This window comes from Candoia aspera, chromosome 7, assembly GCF_035149785.1.
Source record: "Candoia aspera isolate rCanAsp1 chromosome 7, rCanAsp1.hap2, whole genome shotgun sequence".
NCBI classification, from domain to species: domain Eukaryota; kingdom Metazoa; phylum Chordata; class Lepidosauria; order Squamata; family Boidae; genus Candoia; species Candoia aspera.
Window position 1 is genome coordinate 36,367,855 of NC_086159.1, and position 27,330 is coordinate 36,395,184.

At 35.8% G+C, this 27,330-nt stretch overlaps 1 protein-coding gene across 1 annotated transcript in view; it reads left to right on the top strand.

Annotated features, from left to right (window-relative positions):
* The window catches only part of NTN4 (netrin 4), a 48,207-nt gene extending 21,302 nt beyond the window's left edge, over nucleotides 1-26,905 (top strand). The window contains exons 3-10 of the mRNA XM_063308829.1: nucleotides 1,768-2,046; nucleotides 7,915-8,041; nucleotides 9,024-9,212; nucleotides 10,830-11,043; nucleotides 13,389-13,504; nucleotides 17,082-17,150; nucleotides 23,594-23,764; nucleotides 25,108-26,905. Coding sequence (XP_063164899.1) covers nucleotides 1,768-2,046; nucleotides 7,915-8,041; nucleotides 9,024-9,212; nucleotides 10,830-11,043; nucleotides 13,389-13,504; nucleotides 17,082-17,150; nucleotides 23,594-23,764; nucleotides 25,108-25,241 — 1,299 coding nt within the window. The 3' untranslated portion in view covers nucleotides 25,242-26,905. The remainder of the gene's footprint in view (nucleotides 1-1,767; nucleotides 2,047-7,914; nucleotides 8,042-9,023; nucleotides 9,213-10,829; nucleotides 11,044-13,388; nucleotides 13,505-17,081; nucleotides 17,151-23,593; nucleotides 23,765-25,107) is intronic.
* The last annotated feature ends 425 nt before the right edge of the window (nucleotides 26,906-27,330 follow it).

Below are 27,330 nucleotides of genomic sequence, written 5' to 3' on the forward strand. Positions count from 1 at the left end.
CTTGTTCCCTTCTTCCATTTTAATTATTATTTGAAGAATGATGGCAGCATTATTAGTCCTTACAACATACAGTATATCTAATTTCAATACACTCCAAAAAAAATATTTGATGTACAAAGTGCCACTCTTACATATATCCAGCAGACTATTTTTATTATTATTTTACATGATACAACCCTTAGATATGTTCTAAAGTCATGTTAGCTGGCATTCAAATATCCAATTGTGTCTGTCTCTGTCACATTGGCTGCTGCCAAATTTGGCATGCTGACAGAATGGACAAAAGCACACTGCATTCATTCAGCTCAGAAATGTAAATTATCTAAACCCTTTTCTTTTCTCTTACAACTCATCTCCACCCCAAGTGGCCCCAGTCTCTAAGGGTAGTTCAAAAAGGAAGCCAATTCTTGGTCAGGAGAGAATCCAACTAGATGAAAAAGTGGTTAGACAGGACAATCTTGGAATCAACACCATATCTCTACAGCAGTTAGGAGACAAAAACAATCTGACAATTCAGTGTGGTGGTGGAATCAGAAACCCAACTAAGCATTCCATCGCAATTATTACAAGGAAAGGCTCTGGACTAGGATTGCATCAGCTTTGTAGAGATGTCACTTTTATTATTTTAAAAAGAGGGTTTAAATAACACAAGAGGGTTCCCCTGCTTATTCCACCAAAAATATATTGGCCATGTGTAATGAAAATAAACTTAGTTTACATTTTTTTAAAATAAGATGTGCTGCTTTATTTATTTATTTATATTTGTCTACTCATTTATTTATATTTATCTACTTTTTTATTTATTTTGCCAAACTTTCCTGGAGCTGTATTATCTAACCTGTTTTTCCATATAACCCTTGTGATTACCTCTTCCATAGCTGTTTTGGGTGACTTACAGTACTGATTATTCATACTATACCAATCAAATTATATCCTAGATCTTACCTCTGACTGATATTGTACGTCTATATTTATTTAGCACCAGCCACGTCTATTGAATTCCTTAAAAAAAACAAAACATACATCTGAGCACATTTTTCTTGCAGTACCAATGGAGCTTTTCAACTCACAATCTGTTTTTCTTTTGCATGAAAGGAAGGAGAATATGATCTAGTGATCAGCCAAGTCTTTGATGCCTATAAATAAGGACAGTTAACAAAAGTAAGATTTATAAAGGAAAAATACACATTTTCAAATACACGAACAGGAAAATGCCAGCATTGCTGCACAAGTAGCCTAGGCAAATGTGGCTTTCAAAGAGCTTACTCACGATCTGAAAAAAAGTCACATACAGGAAAAGGAAAGAGTGCCAGATCACATACAGTTCTGGCTTACCTACCTAGGGTGCAGGTAGGTAAGCCAGAACTGTAGAGGTGGACTCAGAAATGTTCAGAATGAGCAGAAGTTAGTAGAGGATGCTAAAAATAGTAAAGAGGTGCTTTGTGTGTGTGTGTTTAGATCTCTCCAAAATCAGAGGTAAAGAAAATAATCAGTATAGTTGTTCAGTCAAAAAAACAAAATGCTAATGGGTAACAAATAAAAGAGAGAATTAACTCCTATTTTGGTTCAATCCTTCCTAATAAAATTTGCTTTCCACCAGGAAATTGTAAAGGGCAGGAGGAAGAGGCAATAAAATCTGCAAGAAACTATCTACAGTTTGCTCTAATTGTGTTTGATAGTGGTAGCAGCTCTCCTTGCAAGCATTCTTAAACTCTAGCTGGCATACTTGTTTTATTTCACTGATTATGCCTTACCTATTATTTTCAGGTTATATATCGAGCTCTGTCACCTCCAAACTCTGCTGATGACCCTTACAGTCCTAAAATTCAGGCACAGTTGAAAATCACCAACCTTCGAGTGCAACTGCTGAAGCGACAATCCTGCCCATGTCACAGCAATGATCTGAATGCAAACCCACCACAGCTGACTTACTACGCAGTCTATGATTTTATTGTGAAAGGGAGCTGCTTCTGCAATGGCCATGCGGATCGCTGTGTGCCTGTTAAAGATTTTAAGGCTGTTAAAGCAGCAGGAGTCTTCCATGTGGTAAGTTTGTGTTGTCCAAATCTCGGAAGGACAGTCTCAAGACCTTGTGCTGAACTAGGTGCCACTTTGATGGAACGTTAGTTCTGTAAAGATGCAAAATAGTTTCCAGATCTGTCCTCTGAAATATTGGATGTCCTCGAATAAGGATGAAGATAAGTAAGTGATTCCTTATTAGAAGGAGCCTATAGCAAATTCGGCCACTTCAAAATTACTGTTGTCTGTTACAATGATAGCCCATAACATCAAAACAGACTGTAAGTGTAACATTAACAGCCAGTGCTTTGGCAGACTCCTTCCGCTATTAGGATCTATAATACAAACGCCAGAACAAGCTAATGGTTTTATTGACTTTCTTTGTATTGATAAGTACCCATGTCACAAATACTTAGGAGCTGCAGGATCCAGTATAAGGCTTTTAGTTTTTCATAATTCCTTGCTTCTCTTTGTAACTTCTGCTGTTCAAGAGTCATGAATTACGTGGGAATGAAGGATATTTATGATTGCTAAATGTCTATAGTATGGGACTAACTACAGAACAAATCCTGATTCTATTTTATGTATGCACATGTGATTCTATGCCACATATCTATTAAATACCATTCCAGAAGGTATTTGCAAGGAGTGATAGTTGGAGCAGAAAAATATCAGACAAGAAAAAATGCTTTTGTTAAATGTACAGCAAACTGGAATCATAGATTTTATATCACTCCCATTTGCTGTTTTAACGATATGACCATATTGTTATACAAGAAAGAGGAGAGCTCTAGGATATTTTATAATTCCAGTCTGCTCCAGTACAATAGAAGTACCTATCTGAACATGAATCACACAAATTATTCCTCACTTCTCTGAAAAACCTCAAGGGTTTTTGTCTGGAAAATTGAAATATTCACACAACTTTAGTGACAAATGCTATGGCTTTTATGGAACTTGAGATCACTTTGAAATAAGAATGATTTGTAAACTCATCTCTGTAATAGTCACTAATTACAGAGACTTGGCTCTACATAGATGAGCCAGCTATAATGGCAGATTTTACTTCTGCTAGCTTATGTCATCAGGTGCCTTATGATAAAGGAAGATGTCTTATTAATATTGTGAATGGGAATATGTCGTGGGCATCCAGCAGGACCTCAAATCCAAACCTTTTGAAGTAGCATCACAAGTTCTTGAAAATCTATCTGGGCTGCTTGTATTTAGCAGTCCCCTGGAACTCATCCCTTGTTTCAGATGGAATTCTTCTCCTGACTGAATGCTTTGTTGGAACTAGTTATGCCACTCCATACTTTTGGAGCTTTTAGCACACCCTTGGTTTTTTTTCCCAGAATATTTTTTTTCAGTTGCTTGGGTTATTAATGATGTTCATTATTTTCTCTTTATCTATGCATCTGAAGAGTGGTGTGCAGGATATGATCATAAAAGGTCTGAAAGTTTTTTTTTTTTTTTGCTATACTGGATTGTAATCTTTTAGACCATATTCTAATATACTGTATTTTTCAATTGCTGCCCCTTCTCTCCTTCTCCCCACTTCATATTAATACCATCTGAGTAACATTTAGACAGGCAATATTTGAAGGGTTGGACAATCCTGAGAAATCCTTCTGTTGATGAATTAACATACATCTTCACTGTTACAATAGTTAGTTTTAAAAATGTTGAAGAGCACCAGGTCCAGGACAGAACTCTGAGGTATCCCACTCTTATCTCTTTCCATGTAAAGAGATTTATTTAGGACCACACACTAGATATGGTTGTTCATACACTGCAAATCCACCTGGTAGTGGGACCATCCATCCCACATTGTTCTATTCATCAAGGAAGGAAGCTATGGTCAACTTTATCAAATGCTTTACTGAAGTCTTGGTACACTACATCCGCAGCATTGCTTTGATCTACTAAACTAGTCAATTTGCCAAAAAAAAAAAGTTTAATTTGCCACAAACCCATGTGGACTTCTAGAGAATTGCCTTGTCTCTTCTAAGTGTTTGCAAACTCACTGCTTGGTGATCTTTTTTAGGATTTTTCCAGGTATTGAGGTCAAGCTGATTGGTCTATAGTCTGGGTTTACTTTTTTCCTTTTTAAAAAGATAGGAACAATGTTAGTTTTTCTGCAGTCTTCCAGCACTTCCCCTGTACTCCAGAAGTTCTCAAAAATTACAGTTAGTGGTTCTGATAGTATCCTAGGATAATCCTTCTAGTCCCAGCAACTTCATTAAAAGCACCTAGATGTTATCTCATCACTTCCTTGCCTATTTTAACCTGCATTTCTCTTCTGTGCCCCCATGGTGCACTTTCTGATAGGTTGGACTACTTTTTTCTTTTGCTTAAAGGGAGATGCAAAGAAGGAATTAAGCAGTTCAGCCTTCTCCAAGTTGTTCACCACCATCTTGCCATCTTTTCCAGCCAGCAACCTGGCAACTTCCTTGACTTGCTTCTGGTTTCACATATATCCAACAACCACTTTTTGTTATTTTTTTACATCCATTGCAAGCCTCCGCTGATTCTGAGCCCTTTAAAAGGGCTTTTTAGAACCTGGCCACAGGGCTCTAAAATCAGCTTCTTAATAATCTTTGAAACAGCTGATTTTAAATATTTTAAAAGGTTTTTCAAAAACCACATTTATGTCAGTTCAGGGATGTAGTCAAATAATAATTTACAAATCATTCTTATTTCAAAGTGATCTCAGTAAGCTGTTCACAGCTTGCACAATACTGTAACATCTCATTGTTAATCAGGCATATAACATGTTGACATTTAAATGTTATTGTTAATGTATTCCTTATTTAATAGAAACCTTTCATTCATAATTTTAATAGGATTTGGATTACAAGTTCAATTGGTTTTGATGTTGTGGTTGTAAATTCTCTGATTTTTATAAAGTTGCTATGTTGTTGCGAGTGTTTGTGTAAATGTTTGTATTTTATTTATTTAGTTTACATGCTTCTCTAACTGCATCTCACTCTGAGTGGCATATAAGTCTTTATTTATTTATATATGCAATCATTTATATAATTTTTATTTTATTTTATTTTTCAAATTTTGCCACCGCCCATCTCCCCCCACAAAAGGGACGTTTAAGTTTACTTCTCAGAACTCAAGGTGGATATTTGTAGTCTCTGATATTATGACTTTTTAATTTTAGAATTGCCTGTTTGTTCCACACCTTGTTGAATGATACATTTTTGTTGTTATTTAATTGTAACATGTTATCTAGATTTGGTACCATTATATCACTAGTCATCAAAAGAGTTTTCATTTAGAAGTACAATACAATATTTGGTTGACAGATAAATAGTGTGACGTAAAAGCTTCACAGACTGAACAATGACAACAAAAGAGAAACTGCTAACAAAACTGGAGGAAAAAAGCTTTTTTATTTTGGAAATACATTTCCATTTAAGCATTCTCATTGATCACTGTAATTATAAGATACCCAAAATAAAAAATGTAGTTAATCAAACTAGATTCAAAGTGGCTGCAAAATAGGTCATACAGTACAAAAAGCTTTATTTTGTGTAGTTCCTGATGGATGATATTTATTGCTGTGGCATTTTGCCTTTCATACTCTTGAAAAGAGTGTAGTGGAAGATTGATGGTTTAAAAACATTTCCTAAGGATGGTTTTCTGTTATTCTTTTGATATTGTTTCAGAAGGCTTTTACTTTTTCAGCATGCATTTCTATGACTTCTATTAAAAACAAACTCCCTGCAGTTGTAAGTTAAAATCCAAGACATCTTTCAGTACAATTAAGAATAATCAAAAGGGGTATAGAAAAGGCAACTTAGTCTACAACTGATTAGTCACTCCTTTCTTGGTATAGTATATGCAGGAACATAAGTCATGAAGGATTTTCTTAAAAAACAACAACAGGCAATTTGAAAAGAACTAATTGAATATATTAATTCAAGAACAAAAAGGCAATGGAAGGAAACATGCCCTAGCAACTGTCTTCATGTGTGAAAATCAGTCACTCGTTTATCTTGCACGGGTCAACTTTTGTAACACTGTTTGCCTTGTATAGCGTAATAAATGACATTACGAGAGAGCTGTCAAGCTAAGAAGAAAAGCAGTCTGTAAGTGAAGTAAAAAGGAAAGGCCTAGTGACAGAATGAAAAATAGTGTGAGTGAAAAAGTATTCTGGTTAAATGAACTTGCTTATGTCGGTTCACAAAATAATGAAACAGCCTGGGAAATGTGTCTGTTTGACCATGCCTTATAAAAATTTCAAATGGCAATATTTAGATCAGTGTTCACCTGGTATCCACTGGGATGTTGGCATTCAACTCTCAGTACTTGTAGCTGGCATGCCTTTCATGAATACGGTATCACTTACGATGTACTACATGGGATCCTGCCTTCTATCACTAGATAGAAATGCTGTAGATCTGATTTTTCATTTTTACCAAAGGAAATGTTTACATTCCAAAACTACACTACAGATCTTAGTTGACAATCATGCAAAATATGTGTGTATATAAGAATTAGGACCTTAAAGTCTCTGCAAAAAGACATTCTGTTTGTTGAAGCTTGAAACAGAACCGACTGCTACGAATGCCTCCTACGCATTCTACTTCCATTCATCTGTAGAGGACACTGGCTCCAATGTGTACATCACATCATCAGTGCAAATATGGAATTACTCCATGTGAATGATGAAATTCAACTGAATAGACAAATCTCCTGTTTGAGTCTCCTAAGCCTTATAGTTGACATGTGGGCATAATAACACTGGAGTATTAAGTCCCCTTGCTGTTATGTACCCTTGACATAATATTCAAGCAAATTAGAATATAGTTGCATTATAGCATCGTAAGACTATTTTATAACATTGTCTTCGTGGATGTCCTTCTAATGAATCCTTGCCCACTACAATCATGCCTTCTTAAGGATATCTTGAAGGATGTGGAATAATCTTGAATGCATATTTTCTGAAGAAAATATTTCTGACTGCAATACTTTCCCTAGCTTCATCTTCCACAGATTGCATTTTCCTTTTCTAGCTTGATTCTACAACACAAATGATACACAGAGCAAAGTGTGTAAAGCAGATGGCCATTCCTGTTTACTACTTTGGAACCAAAATAAAACTGAAGTCACAAAGTTCTCTACTGAGAAAAATAATATAGAAAAGAACAAACAAGTATTTTAATAGAAGGCAACTATAATGGGCATCATGTTAGATGTACTAGATTGTTTAACACACACACACACAAACACACCTTACTTTTCAATAGGATTTAAAAATAGGAATCAGTCATTCCAAGATTATTAAACAAATGTAACATTATTGCTTCTTCTCTACAGAATGTTTTTGTGATGCTTAAATGGTACTTTGCACTAGAAAAATGCATTTTATTTTTGGCAGCATTTTCTTTAGCTACTATGTTGAGAAGGTTGCCCAGTATAACAAGCATTTAATGGATGATTGGGATATGAATCATGGTCAGTATCACTGCAACCCTGTCTTCCTTCCCCAATTATTCATGTTGTTTCCCCATGCTCTACAATTTACCTACCTGTAGCATCCTCTCCCTACCCTCAGTTTCCCACAGTCTATGCATCTGCATAATCCTGTGAAAAACATACAGCCCATTGGTTGTATAGGAAACAGCATTAGATTATAAAATCCTCTTAAAACTAGAGGGAGTTACATGCAGTGAAATTCATGGTAGAGAGTGCACTGATTATTATCTGGATAAGCTCCCAGTCATCAATTTTCAAAAAGGAATTAATTTAGTTACAAAAGGCTATTCTGTTGCCTTAGAGTAGCACATACTCTGTGAAATGGTGTAATAGGTGATTCTGAATGTTGAAATCTCTACATGTGCCATTGTAGACATAGTGGTTATGGTTGTTTTCCATTGTTAGGTCCATGGGAGATGCATTTGCAAACATAATACTGCAGGAACTCATTGTCAGCATTGTGCTCCTCTTTACAATGACCAGCCCTGGCATGCTGCAAATGGCCGAACAGGAGCTCCAAATGGATGCAAATGTAAGTACGAAACCAAACTTCATGGAAGCACTTATAGGCTATTGTGTATAAACAGAATTCCCTTCTGCAAATAACGGTGTAAAATCGTTTAGCAAGGCAAAACTAGAACTACCATCTGCATCCTTTTAAATAATTTCTCAGTTTACAAAGACAGGAACATACATTTACTGAGAAGACAGTTTTAAGTTTCCATAACCTGGTGCCCTTGAGATATCTTGGATTTCAACTCTTCTAATCTCAAATGGACCATGTTAATTAAGAATTACAATCATAGTGCTATAGAATATATTATTTGGAGAGGACCTTATAGGTAATCTAGTTCTACCCATTGCTCAGTGAAGGGATCCTGTTTGAAAATCTTCAGCAAGGGAAAGCTCACTGCTTTAAAGAATGTTCCAGTCCTTAACATTATTTAGTACACATGGAAAGCACAGTATTGAAGAAAGTTGTATTGTTTGGTCTATGGAAAAGTCAAAGAACTGTTATTTATATTTTCCCACAGCATCTAAATAAAATGTTCTGAAAATTAAAACTGGAAGATTTGCTGTCTTCATTTAAAATACATATACACAGAAATAAACATTAATTACAGTGATCCTTAATATATGCCAAGAAAAGTGATCCTTGAAATTTGATTAAATTTAACATTTTGAACTGACATTGAAATCTTTCACTGTTTTTTCTTACTTTTAGAATATTTTGTTGGAAATATTATTTAAATAAAAGGATATCTGTCTATTCATCCATCCATCCATACAAATAAAATTGTAATTTTAGCAGTTTCACATTTGACAAGCTAGATATACTGGAAAAACTAAATAGTAATATAATCTGCCCATTTTACAAACACATATATTCTAATATGATTTGCTTTCAGTATTTACTGTACAGCTTTCATGTTGTGTACTCATTTCTCTTTACAAAACAGCAAAATCCTGATTTTCTTTCTCCTCCACCCTCCTTAATCTTGGATATGTTTCAGCTTGTAAATGCAATGGGCATTCTGACACTTGTCACTTTGATATGGACACCTGGCTGGCATCAGGGAACCAAAGTGGAGGCATCTGTGACAACTGTCAACACAACACTGAAGGGCAACACTGTGAACGTTGCAAGCCAGGCTATTATCGAGATCTTAGAAAGCCTTTTTCTGCTCCAGACACCTGCAAATGTAAGCCAATACTAATTTTGCAAGCTTCCAGCATTTGGGGGATTTTTAATTAATAAGTCAGGGTTTTATCTTGTATTTGTATGAATTGCAAATAGATGCTTTATTTACATTCCTATGTGTTTCAAAGTATTTTTTCCAAATCAAACCTATAGCATTGCACAGTCCTCATGTTTATAAATCTATTGTTTCCATTAGAATTTCTGCTCTTAGCTAATTATGACCAAAGCTTTAATGAGAAATGCTAAAATTGACTAAAGATGCTATCCCAAGTTTAATCTTTAATTTACAGAATTAATAGTATGTAAAGATCAGCAAACTCACCAGCAGCTATAAACAACTAGAATGAAAAGTTTTAAAATCTTATCAACACATGAAGATGTACAGGTCAAATGATTAGTGGATATTTTAATAACATAATGAAAGTTATTAACACTGGGCAATACATAATTTTTCCTCATTCCATTCTTAAAAACTTAACAAAACAGCCATGAACACTTTTAATAAAAGTGAGGATTACATTTCCCCAAAATGTTTTTCCCAAAAGTCAATAAACATAATACAGCAAGAACATAAAATAATTGTATACATGTCTATACAATGTATACATGTCTATTCAAAAATTGGTTTCAGTAATATGACTTCCCAGTTAAACAGAGATATGATTACAGAATCTGTAATCACAGATTCTGGTAGTATTTAGCTCTTTTATATTTCTTATTAAATTGTTTGCCAAATGTAATTCATAGAACTAAAACATATTGGTAACATTTGGCTTCTGTTATATGCTTGCATTCCATAAATGTTAACAAAGTGGTAGACATCAAATAATATAAAAAACATCAACTATAGAAACAACATTAAAATGTACAGTTAGCAATTCAAACCATCAAATTAAAATGATGAATTTGGTCTTTTCAAAATATTTAGAGCACTCCAGAGTTTTGAGAGTGACACCAAAAAGGTCTAAATAATATGTAGTGTTATAGCCAAATCAGAAATGATGGAATCAAACACATGTTTATAGCAATGTAAAGAGCAGAAATATTAGAGGAATGAGCAGGGTAATAGCTGATGTTTATCTACATGCTGGCCTTTTCCTCAAGGGTTTGATTCTAGTGTTTCAGACAAACTGGATTCTGTTACATGAGCTCAGCTGAGAATAAGGCCCATGTTGTTAGTGGTATACCATGGGTGCAAGATTTAATACACTTGATTTATGTTTGTCTTCTTGAACCTGATGCCCCCTCTTTCTATATGGTTGGGATTGAAATGTACACATTTAGTTAATTTAACCTGTGTTGCTTCATATTTAGCTTTAAGCTCTAGTATAATTAAGAAGAGATGGGGAGAAGCATAATTTTTAGGAGCAAGCTTAAGAGGAAAATTTGGAAGACTCTAGAGAAATATTTCCCCTGTTTTGAATTCAGAAATAAAAAAACCAAGAGGAATAATACTAAGGAAGGAGTATTAGGTATGTTCGCCACCTTGAGTTATTTATAAAAATAATAAAGGCAGGATAAAAATAAAATAAAATAAAAAAACTCAGGCAAGAAAGCAAGCTACAATTTCTATTGAATCGGAAGAACTGTCTCTCATATACATGTTCTGATATTGCAGTGTGCTATTGCAACCCCATTGGATCAGCTGTGCTTCCTTTTAGCAACAGCACTTTCTGTGACCCCAGCAATGGTGATTGTCCCTGCAAACCTGGAGTGACTGGTCCTCAGTGTGATACATGTATGGTAGGATACTGGGGGTTTGGACATTATGGCTGTCAACCATGTGATTGTGCAGGAAGCTGTGACTCAATCACTGGAGACTGCATCAACAGGTGAGTAGAAAAACTGAACAAGTTGGTTAATTATAATGGGAACAGGGAATTTACCTGTAATAATCATATGTCTGAAGTAGAGGTCACATAAGAGCAGAAATTTACAAATTCAATATGTAATTGAATTACATATCAATATTGCTTTGTTTTTATAGTAACAATTCATATTTATTTCATTCCTCCTATTTTATGAATGAAAGTAAAAGAAGCATAGTACTTGACTGCAAGATATTTGTTGTTGTTTATTCATTTAGTCGCTTCTGACTCTTCGTGACTTCATGGACCAGCCCACGCCAGAGCTTCCTGTCGGTCGTCAACACCCCTAGCTACCCCAGGGACAAGTCCGTCACCTCTAGAATATCATCCATCCATCTTGCCCTTGGTCGGCCCCTCTTCCTTTTGCCTTTCAGTCTCCCTAGCATCAGCATCTTCTCCAGGGTGTCCTGTCTTCTCATGATGTGGCCAAAGTATTTCAGTTTTGCCTTTAATATCATTCCCTCAAGTGAGCAGTCTGGCTTTATTTCCTGGAGGATGGACTGGTTTGATCTTCTTGCAGTCCAAGGCACTCTCAGAATTTTCCTCCAACACCACAGTTCAAAAGCATCAATCTTCCTTCGCTCAGCCTTCCTTATGGTCCAGCTCTCGCAGCCATATGTTACTACAGGGAACACCATTGCTTTAACTATGCGGGCCTTTGTTGTCAGTGTGATGTCTCTGCTCTTAACTATTTTATCGAGATTTGTCATTGCTCTTCTCCCAAGGATTAAGCGTCTTCTGATTTCCTGACTGCAGTCAGCATCTGCAGTAATCTTTGCACCTAGGAATACAAAGTCTTTCACTGCTTCTACATTTTCTCCCTCTATTTGCCAGTTATCAATCAAGCTGGTTGCCATAATCTTGGTTTTTTTGAGGTTTAGCTGCAAACCAGCTTTTGCACTTTCTTCTTTCACCTTCATCATAAGGCTCCTCAGTTCCTCTTCACTTTCAGCCATCAAAGTGGTATCATCTGCATATCTGAGATTGTTAATGTTTCTTCCAGAGATTTTAACTCCAGCCTTGGATTCCTCAAGGCCAGCTTGTCGCATGATGTGTTCTGCATACAAGTTGAATAGGTAGGGTGAGAGTATACAGCCCTGCCATACTCCTTTCCCAATCTTAAACCAGTCCGTTGTTCCGTGGTCTGTTCTTACTGTTGCTACTTGGTCGTTATACAGATTCTTCAGGAGGCAGACAAGATGACTTGGTATCCCCATACCACTAAGAACTTGCCACAATTTGTTATGGTCCACACAGTCAAAGGCTTTAGAATAGTCAATAAAACAGAAATAGATGTTTTTCTAAACTCCCTGGCTTTTTCCATTATCCAGCGGATATTGGCAATTTGGTCTCTAGTTCCTCTGCCTTTTCTAAACCCAGCTTGTACATCTGGCAATTCTCGCTCCATGAACTGCTGAAGTCTACCTTGCAGGATCTTGAGCATTACCTTACTGGCATGTGAAATGAGTGTTCGATAGTTTGAACATTCTTTAGTGTTTCCCTTTTTTGGTATGGGGATATAAGTTGATTTTTTCCAATCTGATGGCCATTCTTGTGTTTTCCAAATTTGCTGGCATATAGCATGCATTACCTTGACAGCATCATCTTGCAAGATTTTGAACAGTTCAGCTGGGATGCCGTCGCCTCCTGCTGCCTTGTTATTAGCAATGCTTCTTAAGGCCCACTCAACCTCACTCTTCAGGATTTCTGGCTCTAGCTCACTGACCACACCGTCAAAGCTATCCCCGATATTGTTATCCTTCCTATACAGGTCTTCTGTATATGCTTGCCACCTTTTCTTGATCTCTTCTTCTTCTGTTAGGTCCTTGCCATCTTTGTTTTTGATCATGCCCATTTTTGAAAATAAGATGTAAGTATCAAACTTCACTTGGAATCACTGACCTAAAAGGTAGCATCAATGGATGCATGGCACTTTCCCCAACTGGATATTGTATTCCCCCAGATGTGTTTGAATTACAAATGTCATAATTCTTAGCTGGCCAAACCCTATGGGAGTTGTAATCCCAACATATATGAAGGATGTCAGATTAGGGAAACTTGAGACCTGATAAACTCTTGAGGTTCTGCTTGGCACTGCTGGAAATGTCATCCAAATAATTTTGCTCTGTAAGGGCAATTAATGTTCCTTTTCATGATTATATTCAAAAGAATTGACACAGGAATACTTAATATGATTATTTTTAAAATTTACTTCTGATTCCCTAGATCTTATGAAAACAGTTCTATATAATAACTATACTAAAAACTGATTTCATAAGAAATATTTCACATTATTTCTTTGATTTTAGCAATGCAGACATAGACCGGTACCATGAAATCCCTGATCTCCATTCTGCACATAACAAGAGTGAAGTAGCATGGAAGTGGGAGGATGAACAAGGATACTCTGCCCTTCGACATTCAGGTAAGATTATGTTCTCAGGCCTGCTAGCCATCTCCCTAAGAAGATAATCTTACTGATGAATAAACAGTGAAAAGTTGATTTTGAGAAGTGGTGGGGAAAGCATCAGGTGGTCACGGATATAAGACAAAATCTTTAGTAAATGAAACAAGATCTTACTTGGACCACCTAAAAACAATTATTGTTTTTATCCTTATGAAGTGGTTTTCATTGCACATATTTCTAGGCCTATGTTTCGAAAAGCCAGAAAGTTAAGAAAAAACTGAGCAATTAGACCATGGGAGGACACGTGTGTCCTTTTTTTGAAGGACACATTCCCTTCTTGGCCCAGATGAAGTCTCTCTAATAATTGTTTCTGCAATGACCTTTAACCGTGTGCTGAAACCCAAGTTCTTATGCAAATAAGTAGTAAGTAACTAGTTTAGCTAGGCTTACATCATTGATTTTAATTAGACTTTTATGTGTATCAGTGTTGCCTTCTCTTCTTTTCCATTTTTTCCCCCAAATCAATTCCTTTTAAAAATTTGGTTTGGTTTAAAAAAAAGATTATCTCATTAAAACCATGACATGCAGGATTGTGTAAGTTACCCCTTGTGATTTCACATTGGCAAAAGATTAGTTAAAGTGAGTTTTGCTGGATTGGACGGGAATATCCAAAGCATCTTGCTTTTTACATTTTTTCTAGTGCACAGCTGATGAGAGAAGTCATTGTTAGAATGACTAGAAACACCACACAGACTATGAAGTGTCAAAAGATTTAGTCTGAATTAGCCTATCATAAGTTTCTTTTCCTGAGAAAACTTTGTAAGAATGAGTCTGGCAGTTGGGTTTTAAATTAACTCCCCTCCTAGGCTGTATGAATTGTTGGTAGTGGTTGGATATATTCTGAAGCTTTCACTTTCTTTTATGAAACAAACAAACAAGAAACACTTGAAAACCTGGGGGGAATGTCACAAGGACTTAAGAAAAGCACTGCTGGATCAGGCCAAGGCCTATCTTATCTTAGTATTTTGTTTCTCACAGTAGTCATCCAGATGCCTCTGGGGCATTCACAAGCAGGAGAGGGAGACCTACCTTCTCCCAGTTTTCCCCCTACAACTGGTATTTGGAGTCATGCTGCTCCCAATTTGGAGGTAACTTTGAGTCTTCAGGACCAATAGCCCTAGGTAGACTTCCTCCAATCCCCTTATACAGCCACCCAAATTAGTGGTAATCCCACACATTTATGGTTGCTGTGTGGAAAAGGGCTTCCTTTTGCCTGTTTTAAATCCTTCCAGTCAGCTTCTGATCCTACCCTTTTGAGAGAGGGAGAATAACTTCTGCTTGGTTTCTCCATGCTGTGCATACTTCTATACATGTGGCCATATCTCCTAGTCACCTTTTCCCAAATGAAAGGGTCCCCAAAATTCCACCTTTTTGTTGTAGGGAAGGTGTCTGAGCCTTCTGATAATTTTGGTTGCTCTCCCCTGTACTTTTTCCAGATCTATTATACCTTTTTTTGACAAACAGAACTATATACAGAACTCAGAACTCCAGATCCTGGCATACTATGTGTGACATATAAGGCATTACAATGTTGACATTTTTATTTTCAGTCCCTTTGATAATGATAACTAGGATTGAATTTGCCTTTTTCTCAGCAGCCACACACTGAGTGGACATCTTCATTGTGCTATTCACTGTGACCCCAAGCTCTTTTCCTTGGTTAGTTACAGCCCGCTCAGAGTCTATACATGTGATTTTAGTGTTTGTTGCTCAATTTGCATCACTTTGCACTTACACAATTGAATTGCATTTGCCATTTGGTTGACCATTTATTCAGTTTAAAGAGATCCTTCCTGAACTCTTCACAATTACTTTTCTCGCCCCCCACCTCACAATAGTCTGGTATCATCCCAAACTTGGCCAGCTCACAAGTTAAGTCAATGATCTCTAGATTAATTCAATGATCCCAAAGTCAAGATAATATATAAACAAAGTAAAAAGGACTGGCCAACACAGTGCTTTGGAGGCTTCTGGAAGGTCTCATCTATACACTTATCTCGTTCTCCAAGCATCGCCAACTCAGCCACATTGGTTTGAAGGGGATGGACTTGCACCAAGCACCACCTGCAACTTATGCTCAGGTAGATTAATGAACATCAGCAAAGACATATAATAAACTGAATAGCACCCTTTCCCCTGTTGGATTTCTACCTTCATATTAGTTATTGTTGGTATCTTAGTATTCTTCAGGAACTGTTTGAACCATATTATTCTTTTATATGGCTTGGAACCTTAGCTTCATCATCAGTAGCTAAATTCACCTTGATGCTTAGTCTCTAGAGATGGAACACAGTGTGTTCCTTCCCTGCTGTCTTCCCTTGCTAAAGTCCCTGTTCTGATTTGCCTTCTGTTTGCTTGCTCTGGTTGCAAACTTTTTCCAAAGAGTGCTGGCTTGGACTAGGATGAGCAATGGGCTGAAGTGATCCATCCACAAGTTAATCACTTGAATAGCTGCAGATACATATAGAAATTCTATAGGTTTTTTTCATTCCCAAGCTATCAAATCTAAGAATCTGCAGGGGATTTTTTAAAAAGCAAGAGATGTCCTGTCAAATTTAACATTTTATCAAATATAACATTTAAACAAATACATTGTAACATTTGTACTTAATGCTCCCTTCAGATTGAAAAAGAAATGAATAAATGGGACTAAAATGTCCATTTTTGGACATTTATTTACAAAAGTTTAAATAGCAACATATTTTTCTTTTTAATATATGTACAGCTACTGCTTTCCAACTTATATCTTATATCAAATATATTTAACATGACTGACTCTTAAAGTTTGAATAGTGGAGATCCTTTTGAAAATTGCAAGTCTTATTAATTTATCAAATCAGAATCTTCCTGACCTATTTAGAAACTGAAAGTCAGAACTCCTTTCAGCTGATTGATAAATACATGGGATATAGCAGGACTGCATTTGCCAGATTTACACATATTCACATGAAGTTTAAAAGATGCCCTGCAGGTAGAGCTGCATGTACGTATGTGCCAAAGTTCTTGCCAGGCATTTAGGGATCTTAACTGATCAAACAAAAAATGTTGTATGCACTATACAGTACTCAAAAGGAATCTTTCAGATAAGAAAGCATGATGTCTTTCCTCCCAGAGGTTCATCTAACTTTTCAAAACAGCTATAAAGTAAGTGAAATTATTTCCACTGATCCAGTGCATAGCTAGAATTTCAGAAACATTAATCCCAAAATTAACCTCCCTCAAAATCCTCCCCATTTGTAGCGTATTAAGACTTGAATGAGCATCTTCAAATATTCTGAGTAATTCAGGATTGCAGTTGTTAGTATCATGCTATTGCCATGATCCAGAAACAGTATTTCATGCAAAAATAATAAATTTCTTGAAATAAATGAATCCTTCAAACTATAACATGTTAAATATTCTATTCCTTCCAAGTTCAGTTAAGGGAATATGGACAACCATAACATTCATTTGGTGACTGTAAAATAAAGTAATAGCAGTTCGAAGAGATTGTCAAATGGTGATTCATAATAACAGGTGTTTGGTGTTTCCACAGGAAAGTGCGAATGTAAAGACCAAGTTCTGCAAAATTTTAAGATCTTCTGTGCCATGAAATATACATATGGTGAGTTAAAATTCATGTGTGTGTATACCCACATACACATTTCATATATGTACATACATTATATATAATCATTTTCTAATTAATAGAAAATTAATCAAAACTGCTGTAATTGAAAGAATAAGAAATAGATGATGCCACGTGCCCAAATGCAGAATTTTCAAAGCTTTGGTAGTAGTTCACTAAATATATATATACAAACACACACACACACACACTCATTTACATTTACATTTACATTTATTCTGCCAGAAAATAAGGACTGTAAAGGTATAGTCTGAGACCCTGGAGTTTCAGAACTGGAAGTTCTTCCCCACAATAGGATGTTACAGTAGGAAGATGTTCAAGAGCTGCCTTACCCACATAACCAAATAATCCACTTGGAAAATAACTCAATCTGTTTTGTGTTAATCTGGGGGTGGCTCATCCTGTCTGAAACCTGATTCTAGATCATTATTTGGAAAAACTAGAGCTCCACTCTTTGAATATTTAGAATGGAAGAAAAATTAATCCCTTAACTGCGTGATTAGCTTTATGCAGCAGAATATGCATGGAGAAACAAATATAAATAAAGCAATTCACAGAATTTCTGGGAAATAGTAAAGAAAGAGAAACTTTATTAGAAAATTAGGAGGAAATCCTAAATGCCTGATCTACCTGAATTTTAGTTAAAGAATTAAAGGCCATGTGATTTGCTAGACAACATGGAGCCTGGCATGGTATTTGTTCCATGAACAAGAAATGACAATCCCCAAAATATCAGTCCAACCAGTTAGAGGCACGCTAAGTTATATCAAAGGGGGAATGTAAAGGAGTCATCAAAGAAGGAATCCCTACACTTACATACATTCCAACTGTTGTCCTGGTGGCTACAGGTTGAGAAGGTTCAGTGAAGCAACATATGCAGAATTGAATCTTCCAACACTCTGTCTTATTCATGACTTTTATCACTTCATGTAGGCTCTGGAACTGGTCTCTGGGGAGAGGTTTAAAAAGAACATCTGCTATCATTTCTTCTGTCAGAAGCACTTCATTTCAACAGGGTTGTGTTGCACTTTATTTATTTGCATACTTATTGACAATATTTTCAACCCACCCTAATGCTAATGGACTCAGGGTAGAGAAAAATAAAGCCAATAATGTAAAAATACAGTGCATCCATAGTAAATATATTGTGGAAGTTTTGCTGTAATCCTATCCATATTTTGGTGAGTATCCTTTGGCAACTAGCCTGGCTTCATAGTATTTGATATCCTGTTCTGCATCTCATTTGATGGTGAAAATCTATGTCTAATGATCTTTCTCCCTTGAGCTACCTCTTCTTTCTTGCCTAGTACTCATTTTTGTGCTTCGGCATCTAGCGTTCCCTTAGTATTCTGCCATAAGGAGGTCTCAAGTGTCTCTTCCTTTCTGGATAAAAGAAAAGGTCTTTTGGGTGGCACCTCTTTATTGCCTTGAGCATCTTCTCTCTGGTCATCCATTTCCACTGAAGATCACAGTCTCTTATGGCAGAAGCTGCACGATAATTGCCTCTATTTTTTGAGGTTCTGCACTGTTTCTTCTCCTGGTGGAATGTCTGAATTAATTTATGACATCCAACCCATTAGTATTTGGCTTCTATCTTTCCATATTATATAATATAACTTTGGCGGATCAATGATTCTGTATCCTTTGCAGCCCAGCTCATTAACTGGCTAGGTAATATGCTGTCATATTAATTATGCAATATAGTTTGTCCTTCATTACTTTGGGAACCTGAGCATACACTTTAGATACAAACACCCTAATGTGTTGTGGATCTAAACTTTTAGTTTAGATCCACAACACAATTCACGTGCTGCTGCTTCTCTGTCTTTAGTGAGCAATCCTTTGGCAAATCAGTCAGTTATGCCTGTTCCCTCCCAGTGTTTGCTTGGTAGTCTAGCATCAAGAAGCATGCTTTTTATAATTCCAAAAGTGTTTCATTCTTTCTTTTTGCCACACCATTTTGTTCTAGGAATATATAAAATTGTTTTCTCATGCTTAATGCTTTGTTCCTTTAAGCCCTGTTCAGTGTCTTTTGCATTGGATGCTCCATTATTATCAGCATTTTCCATGATAATCAATATGGAGTCTTAGGCTTTCTTCCAAATGTATTGTTCATCTGGCCACATACATTTTGAGCATTCGTAACACATCACTTTTTTTTAAGATGGGAAATGAATACATATTTTGGAACATTATTTATTTATTTTTGCAATAAGTATTAAGTTTGAAAGAAAGATAAGAACTACAAAAAACTACAAAACTACAGAAAGAAAAAAAACTTTAAAAGTTCAAAATGTAAGAAAAAAGTTTGGAGATTACATAAAGTGACTTCTTTCAACAAGAATATACAGCAATTTCCATATTCAATCCCTTACTCTATATCAAACCAAAATCAAATTATTTCTATAAATCCTTCCATTAGCATAAATACAAATCACTAATGCAATTGCTCCTTCCCCTTACAGAAAAAAAGAAGAAATATATAGATCTCTAAATCAACTTCCCTCCCCCCAGAAAAGCAACATTTAATTATTTCCTTCCTACCACTATTCTATATATTTCTGTCCACTATAGAATCAAATTATAAAAACATATAAATTGTCTACTTTTATAATTAATAATACTACAACAAACTTAACCCTATTAAACCTAAAAACCAAGCAATTATTATTATACCTTATAAATACCTTATAAACCTTATATATCAAACCTTTAAAAAATCCAGTCAAATCATTAAAGAAAAATGGAATAATATAAGCCTTAATATCAAACCAAATACATATTCTTAATTTTTATCCCACACTGAAATATACCAGAACATTTAGGTAAAGGTAAAGGTTTCCCTTGACGTAAAGTCCAGTCGTGTCCGACTCTAGGGGGCGGTGCTCATCTCCGTTTCAAAGCCTTGGAGCCGGCGTTGTCCATAGGACACTTCCGGGTCATGTGGCCAGCATGACTCACGGAACGCCGTTACCTTCCCGCCGAAGCGGTACCAATTAATCTACTCACATTTGCATGTTTTCGAACTGCTTGGTGTGCAGGAGCTGGGACTAGCAACGGGAGCTCACCCCGCCGCGCGGTTTCGAACCGCCGACCTTCCGATCGACAGCTCAGCGGTTTAACCCGCAGCGCCACCGCGTCCCACCGCGTCCAGAACATTTACTTGTCTCCATATTACACATAAGGTATTTTTCATAAAAAAATCAAACAGCCCAACTGCCCCCCTTAAGATATCAGACTCCTTAGCAGAAAGCCTCCCACAGAGCCATTTTGTTCCCAAAACAATCCCTGAGAAAAACAAGCCAGTCAGTATCTTGCAAGTCAAACTGTCTTAACCCCTTCATCACCTGGCATTTCTTCAGAGAGTCCAATCTCACTGTTGGTAATGAACTCTTCTTCTTCCTCCAGAACATCCTCAGCCCATTGACAGATTTTAAAACTGATATTTTCTGCAATATTCCAAATATCTTGCAGAATAACTTGAAGGATGTCATGGAAAATCTGTTTGAAATCACAACAAAACTCAGAACGAAGCTCTGAGAAAATCTCCTTGAAATCCTCCATGTTTCAGGCAGTAGATTATGGTGCCCCCTGGATACTTGGCTAGTGCAGTTAGGAGTTAATGGGTTAATGAAAGGCTTCAGAGAGTAACTGACAAAAAGGAAAGTATGCTAGCCAGCAGCTATGGCTCCCAAGGAAATTGCACAGAAAACTGAACAGTCAAAATGGCAGCTTCAACATGCAGGAAAATGTTAAATCCTTCAAATTACATACAAAAATAATAGCGGGGAGATGATTATTTATTCTCAGTCCTCCTTAATGTTTAAATGGGAAAAAAGCCAAAGTTTAAAAAAAGATTTTGAAATTAATCCAGAAATAATGATAAGCACCAAGAGATTCGCTTCTTCTTGCTGTAGAAAGCCTCTCTTGGGGTACAATAGCCATTAGATTTATTCATCACTTCTGTGGTCAAATTTATAATGCCACAATCCCATAAAATTGTTATGGGAACACTCCTTTTGCCATAATTGTTGCCATACATTCTGCTTAATAGAAATCCTCCTCCTATAACTTCATCCCCTTATGGCCTGGCAAGGGCAAAAACTATCATGTTTTTCTTGGCAGGGTTCCAGAGTTTTTACCTGTTGCATCAGATCCAGCAGTTAATTGGACAAAGATTTTCCTGACATGGAGATGAAATGGTTAAAAAAAAAACCCCAGACCGGTGTTAAGGACAGGGATCTTACAAGGAATCAGTTGGCAACAGTAACAAGAGTCAAGTACACTTTTTCTCTTGCAAAGGATTCCCTAGCAGACATTTATTCATTTCAAATACTTTAATGCTGCAACCACGATTAACAAAAATAAATAGAAATGACTTTATAATGGACATGTAAGAAGGTAACTTAACTTCTATCATGATTTCCAACATCTCTGTTGAGAACCTGGATAGGACAGGACAGGACAGGACAGGACAGGACAGGACAGGACAGGACAGGACAGGACAGGACAGAACTTAGCTTGGAGCAACAGCTTGATTCTTTCTGATAGGAAATTGCATTTGCTCCAACTACATATGCCTTATTTTAAGGCAGCAATGTATGGATTTCTTCCTTTCTTAGTCTGGTCTAAGTTTTAAAATAGCCTGAGGAGAAATGAATAAGAATGAGGTCTACAGTCCCAAACTTTTACTGTAAATTGCTTCAGGGCAAATAACATGGGTCTAATTATAGCTAGGCAGCATTCTGTACAAGTGCAGCAGCAATACCATACTTTTCTATGATGGGTTTCACAATATTTTCTCTTCAGGCTGGATGTTAAGACAAAGAAACAGGGAGAAGGCAAATAAGTTGTGGTCATGTTAAAAAAAAAACCAGGCTGCTCTCTGCTGCAGTCTTAAAATGGAGAAGGGAAGAATCTTATGAGGTGTTAGGTGCACAAAATATTCCAGCCGCAACAGCAGCAGCAAATCCTATTATGATAAAGAAGATACTCCTTTGACAATTTAGAAAGTAGTAGACATTCAGACTTCTCTCTGCTTCTACCAGCAGATCCCATCTTCAATATAAAACCTATAGGTGTAGATATCAGCAGGAAATAAGTCAAAATACCAGGAGAAATTTGCATACAAGAGTATATATGAAAGGGGCTATTCCTGATATTAGCAAAAGTGGATATTAGTGTGAAATGGTATACTAATTATGCAGACAACAGAATTCAAAGTGGAAATTTGCTTATAAGGGCACTACATCTTTCAACTGCTAGGCTACATTATACACTTTGATTTGGAGATTCCTTTTTAATAGACTGTCAAAGCTACCCACACATTTTGAGTGCTATTTATAGTTTTTCCAACAGATTATGTTCTATTATTGGTGTGTGTCCTATTAATAAGACATGTTCCATGAAAAAAGCACAATTTGATATAAGATATCAATTCTAATAGGGACGCGGTGGCGCTGCGGGTTAAACCGCTGAGCTGTCGATCGGAAGGTCGGCGGTTCGAAACCGCGCGGCGGGGTGAGCTCCCGTTGCTCGTCCCAGCTTCTGCACACCAAGCAGTTCGAAAACATGCAAATGTGAGTAGATTAATTGGTACCGCTTCGGCGGGAAGGTAACGGCGTTCCGTGAGTCATGCTGGCCACATGACCCGGAAGTGTCCTATGGACAACGCCGGCTCCAAGGCTTTGAAACGGAGATGAGCACCGCCCCCTAGAGTCGGACACGACTGGACTTTACGTCAAGGGAAACCTTTACCTTTACTATCAATTCTATTCTTCCCTAATGTACATCACTTTACTGCTGGCAGTTATTTGAATTGTGATGACAGATAGAAGCTCCTTTAGAAGAACTAATTCTAGGCTTCTAACCTGAAAAATATTCATGTTCAAGGGGGCAAGAAATAAGCAGAAACTCCCAGGAATTTTTTATTTACCAAGATAACTTTAAATGGCTGAATTATTTTGCTTGCCAGAAATTAACTTGTTTTATAATAACATTGTAGAAAAGCATCATTTGGTTTTCTGATTTTGTGCAAAAATCTAAAATTATGAACAAGCTGGAGCTCATAGTATCCCAAAAAGAGAGAAACAACAATATATACTCCTTAGCAATCAGGTCATAGAACAAATCAAGTTTATCAAAGACAGGATCTGACACTATTTCTTTGATTGCACTCTTTTCTTTTTGCATCACATATATTTGTGTGCATGCATGCATTATGCAGTATTACTACAGAATACAGAAATATATAGAAACATCACTATATGGCTCTTAAAAATAATTAAAATAATTCTGAAGGGAATGAAGGAGCAGTTTATAGTGTACATGTTGCTTTTGGTCAATATTTATGTTTCATTCCATTCCAGTAGAATAAAAAGAGAAGATATATTCTTCCTTCTGAAATTGTCTTCCCACAGTGGTAAAGGCAAAGATTTTGTCTGCTCATGATAAAGGGTCTCATGCTGAGGTCAATGTGATGATCCAGAAAGTACTGAAATCTACAAAATTTAAGATTTTCCGAGGAAAACGGATTCTTTACCCAGAATCATGGACTAACAGAGGTTGCACCTGCCCAATACTTAATCCTGGTAGGTATTTATTCTGAAGAACATACTTATTTCATTAATTCTTAATTATATATCATTCATTGTATAAATCATACACATAGGCATATGATTGCATATACCTGTTTTTATATTATGTAAATTTTGTTTTATTCTACATACTAGAAAAAAGCTTGATTTTTCAGAAAATGAAACTGCCAACACTGCCTATACTAGTAAAGCAATTTAATATGATACTAGGCAATTCCTTCACTGCTTACCAATTATAACATGTATTAACTACTTTTGTCAGTGTGGATCTTCAACAAAATTATTTTCCCAACAAAATTTAATTTGAACCTGCAAAATAGTACAGGTAAGTTAATTTTTCAGAGAAACAAAAGAAACTTCCACTACAACTCTTTAATTAACGAAACATTATGCCTTTTCCCATGTAATTCTCCTGAAGCCATATACAATTAACAAAACAAACATTGCAATATACTAATAAAACTATAATACATTTGAAAGAGTTAAAATAAGAACATATCTTATTTACTTGTTAAGGAATAAAGTTACTAGTATACAAATTTGGTTTTGCCCTACTGATATTGCAGATGTTTTATCTCCCAAAAAAGAAAAACAGGGCAAAGTTCAATTAAGCAGACCACATAGGCATAGTTTAAAGAATGTTGGTCTTAAACTATGATAGAACTTCACTCAGATCCTTATTTAATCATAAATGCATTGGAAAAATCTTAGTTCAGCCTCAATCTTTCAGCCTTTTCTATTGTGATAGGGATGCAAAAAGATATCGAGAGTGACATATCTCTCAAAATTTCTTGGAGAAAGGGCAGAATACACATGCAATGAATAAAATAATCTGAACAGAGTTTATTAGGAAACTAACTAATAAATTATAAAGCATTTTTTAAAAAGGTCTAGAAAATATTTGTAACTTTGAAGAACAGGAAAACATCTTTTTATCTTTACATTTTTTACATAACAGCAAAGGTTTCATAAAGCATAAATAAATAGCAAAAATTGCTGTCTTATGGGAAAAAATCACCATATTTTATTTCAAAGGAGATATTATAAATATAGTTTCTTGAAAATGACACTTGCTATAATAATGTTGACATCATCATGGAACTATCATGCAATAACAAACAAAAATATTGACAAACTGGCAACCAAGAATTGTATTTGTTACAATAAATACAATAAAAATTCTATCTAAAAATATTACCCTCATGTACTCCATTTCTCTCTCTTGTATATATCACCTTCACAAATAATATTTTAATCCTTCATGATAAGTAATATTTATCCAATTTATGTTAGGCATTAAACCAATAAGATATACTATATGCTTATTTTATCTGCAGGTCTGAAATATCTTGTGGCTGGATATGAAGATGTTCACACAAGCAGACTGATAGTCAATATGAAAAGCTTTGTTCACCAGTGGAAATCAGCTCTGGGGAAAAAGATCTTACAGATTTTTAAAAAATGTAGCTGAAGATGCCAAACAGGGCATTTGTTTATCCATTAAATGTAAAACTTTATGAACAACCTCTGAGATTAAAACTGGAATGTTAAGGGAATAGTGCCAAATATAGTGTAAAAAGAATTTTAATTCACCACCCATTCACCCTGACTCAAAACACCACATTTCAGATTGCAGAAACAGTTTGGAGCTTCCTTACACAGCCCAGTTTTCTAGGCAATTAGATGAAAAGTGTGAACTAGATGTAACAATCAACAAGTGAGGTAATAGGGTATACATCCTTTTCTGCAGCTCTGCCCTTTCCATTTTATCAACAATCCTCAGTTTGGTGCGTTCAAAGAATCTTTTGAACAGAATTTTCTCACTGGCCTTTTCTGGACTGGACCAATCTACTTAGAAGTAAAGCCCATTAATTTAGTAGAATTTGCCTTACCATCATTTCCTTAAAGTCCTCATAATCAATATTTAATGTCCAGTTTAAATGCTTTATTTGATCCACAAAGAGGTGTATGGATAGGACTCAAAACAACTGAGTTATTTAGAAGTTGAAGCTTTCATTTTCTTCTTTGAAAATATGTGTAAACACTTGTGATGGATAAAGTAATTGCTGTTATTTGTACTGGTGTAATGAGCAAGGTTAACTGGATGCTACCCTAGTGTATTATAATCATAAAGGAGAATTTGCTTAGATTTATATTCAGGTTTCTGTGGGTACAAATGGAAATTACCAATATTTTAATGGTCAAATTCTATTGGAAAGCAAATAGAGTTGCGTCCTGACTTGGTTTAGTCCCACTGAAATCAGTGGACCAAGTTAATAATGACCAATTTAATACTCATTGATTTTAGTGACATTAAGCTATAACTAATTTATTTTGCATCCAGTTCATAAATCTGTAATGTCATGATAACTAATCAGAATATGTCTTTCTCCAACTGATATCCAAAAGGTATTTTATAAAAGCAGTTCATAGGCTGTCACTGAAGTACAAAAGAGTGCTAACTCAAATTTTGCAGTCAGTTAAATCAATGCATTGCGTTTTGGGGGTGGTGAGGGGTGTTGTTGCAATCATGAGCACTTGAGACAACAGATAAACATAGAATCTATCCTTTTACCAGAATTTTGACTTCAAGTATTTCATGTATAAAGCACTTTATTGTCTGCCCCCTTCCAGGGTGAGCATTCTAATACTGGGGAACAGGGACAGCACAGGGGGAAAGAATGTAGGAACAGAATCATGCCAAACCTACTAGGATAATTGCTTTCCATAAGACATACAAAAGCCATTCAGAAAAGCTAAAGATAACTTGTGAAAAACAGTGGAGCCCCAACTTCAAAAGAATAATTTGATTCCCTTGATACCAGCTATGGTGAGACTTCATAAACATCAAAACAAGAATAATGAAAGTTCTACTTGTTAAAATGTGGTGAACTTGTCTATCATTATGCTGGACTTAGTTTCTGTTTTTGTAATATTTAAACCGTTTTCTTAAGTTATCATCTTCTGTTTCTACATGTAGCACATGCTTTTCCAAAATTGCACAAATTTATGTATCAAGAATTTCTTCACTAGTGTCTACACCGTTCTGTTAACACAAAACACTAGTATAAAAATATCCTATTTATATGAACACACAAAAAATAAAGGAAGAGGCACAGTACAATGTAAACAAAACAGTCATCCATGGCTCATCTGTTATTTTTTATTATAATCTATTGTGATCCTATGGAGTCACAAAAATGACACTGTTTTTAAATTTTGTTTTTCTATCTTACGTATATAATAAATATGTTATAATTCTAAAAATTGTGCATGATATGTTTTTACAATATTATATCCTGTCAAAATCTAAAATGTAAAATAATTGGAAACCAGTAAATTTTCTGTATATTCAAGTTGCAATATTGGTCACTAGGATATATGGGATTCTTTCCACACATGATGTTTACATGCAAACATACACCTGTTAATGGGTAAACTAGTCCTGCTGAAACCCAAGATATATGGATGTAGGACTGCAGCCTAATTTCTATTATGGAACTAAATACCAAGTATAGTAGTTTCCTGTTTGAAATTGCCTTTAATGTATGAGGGATAGT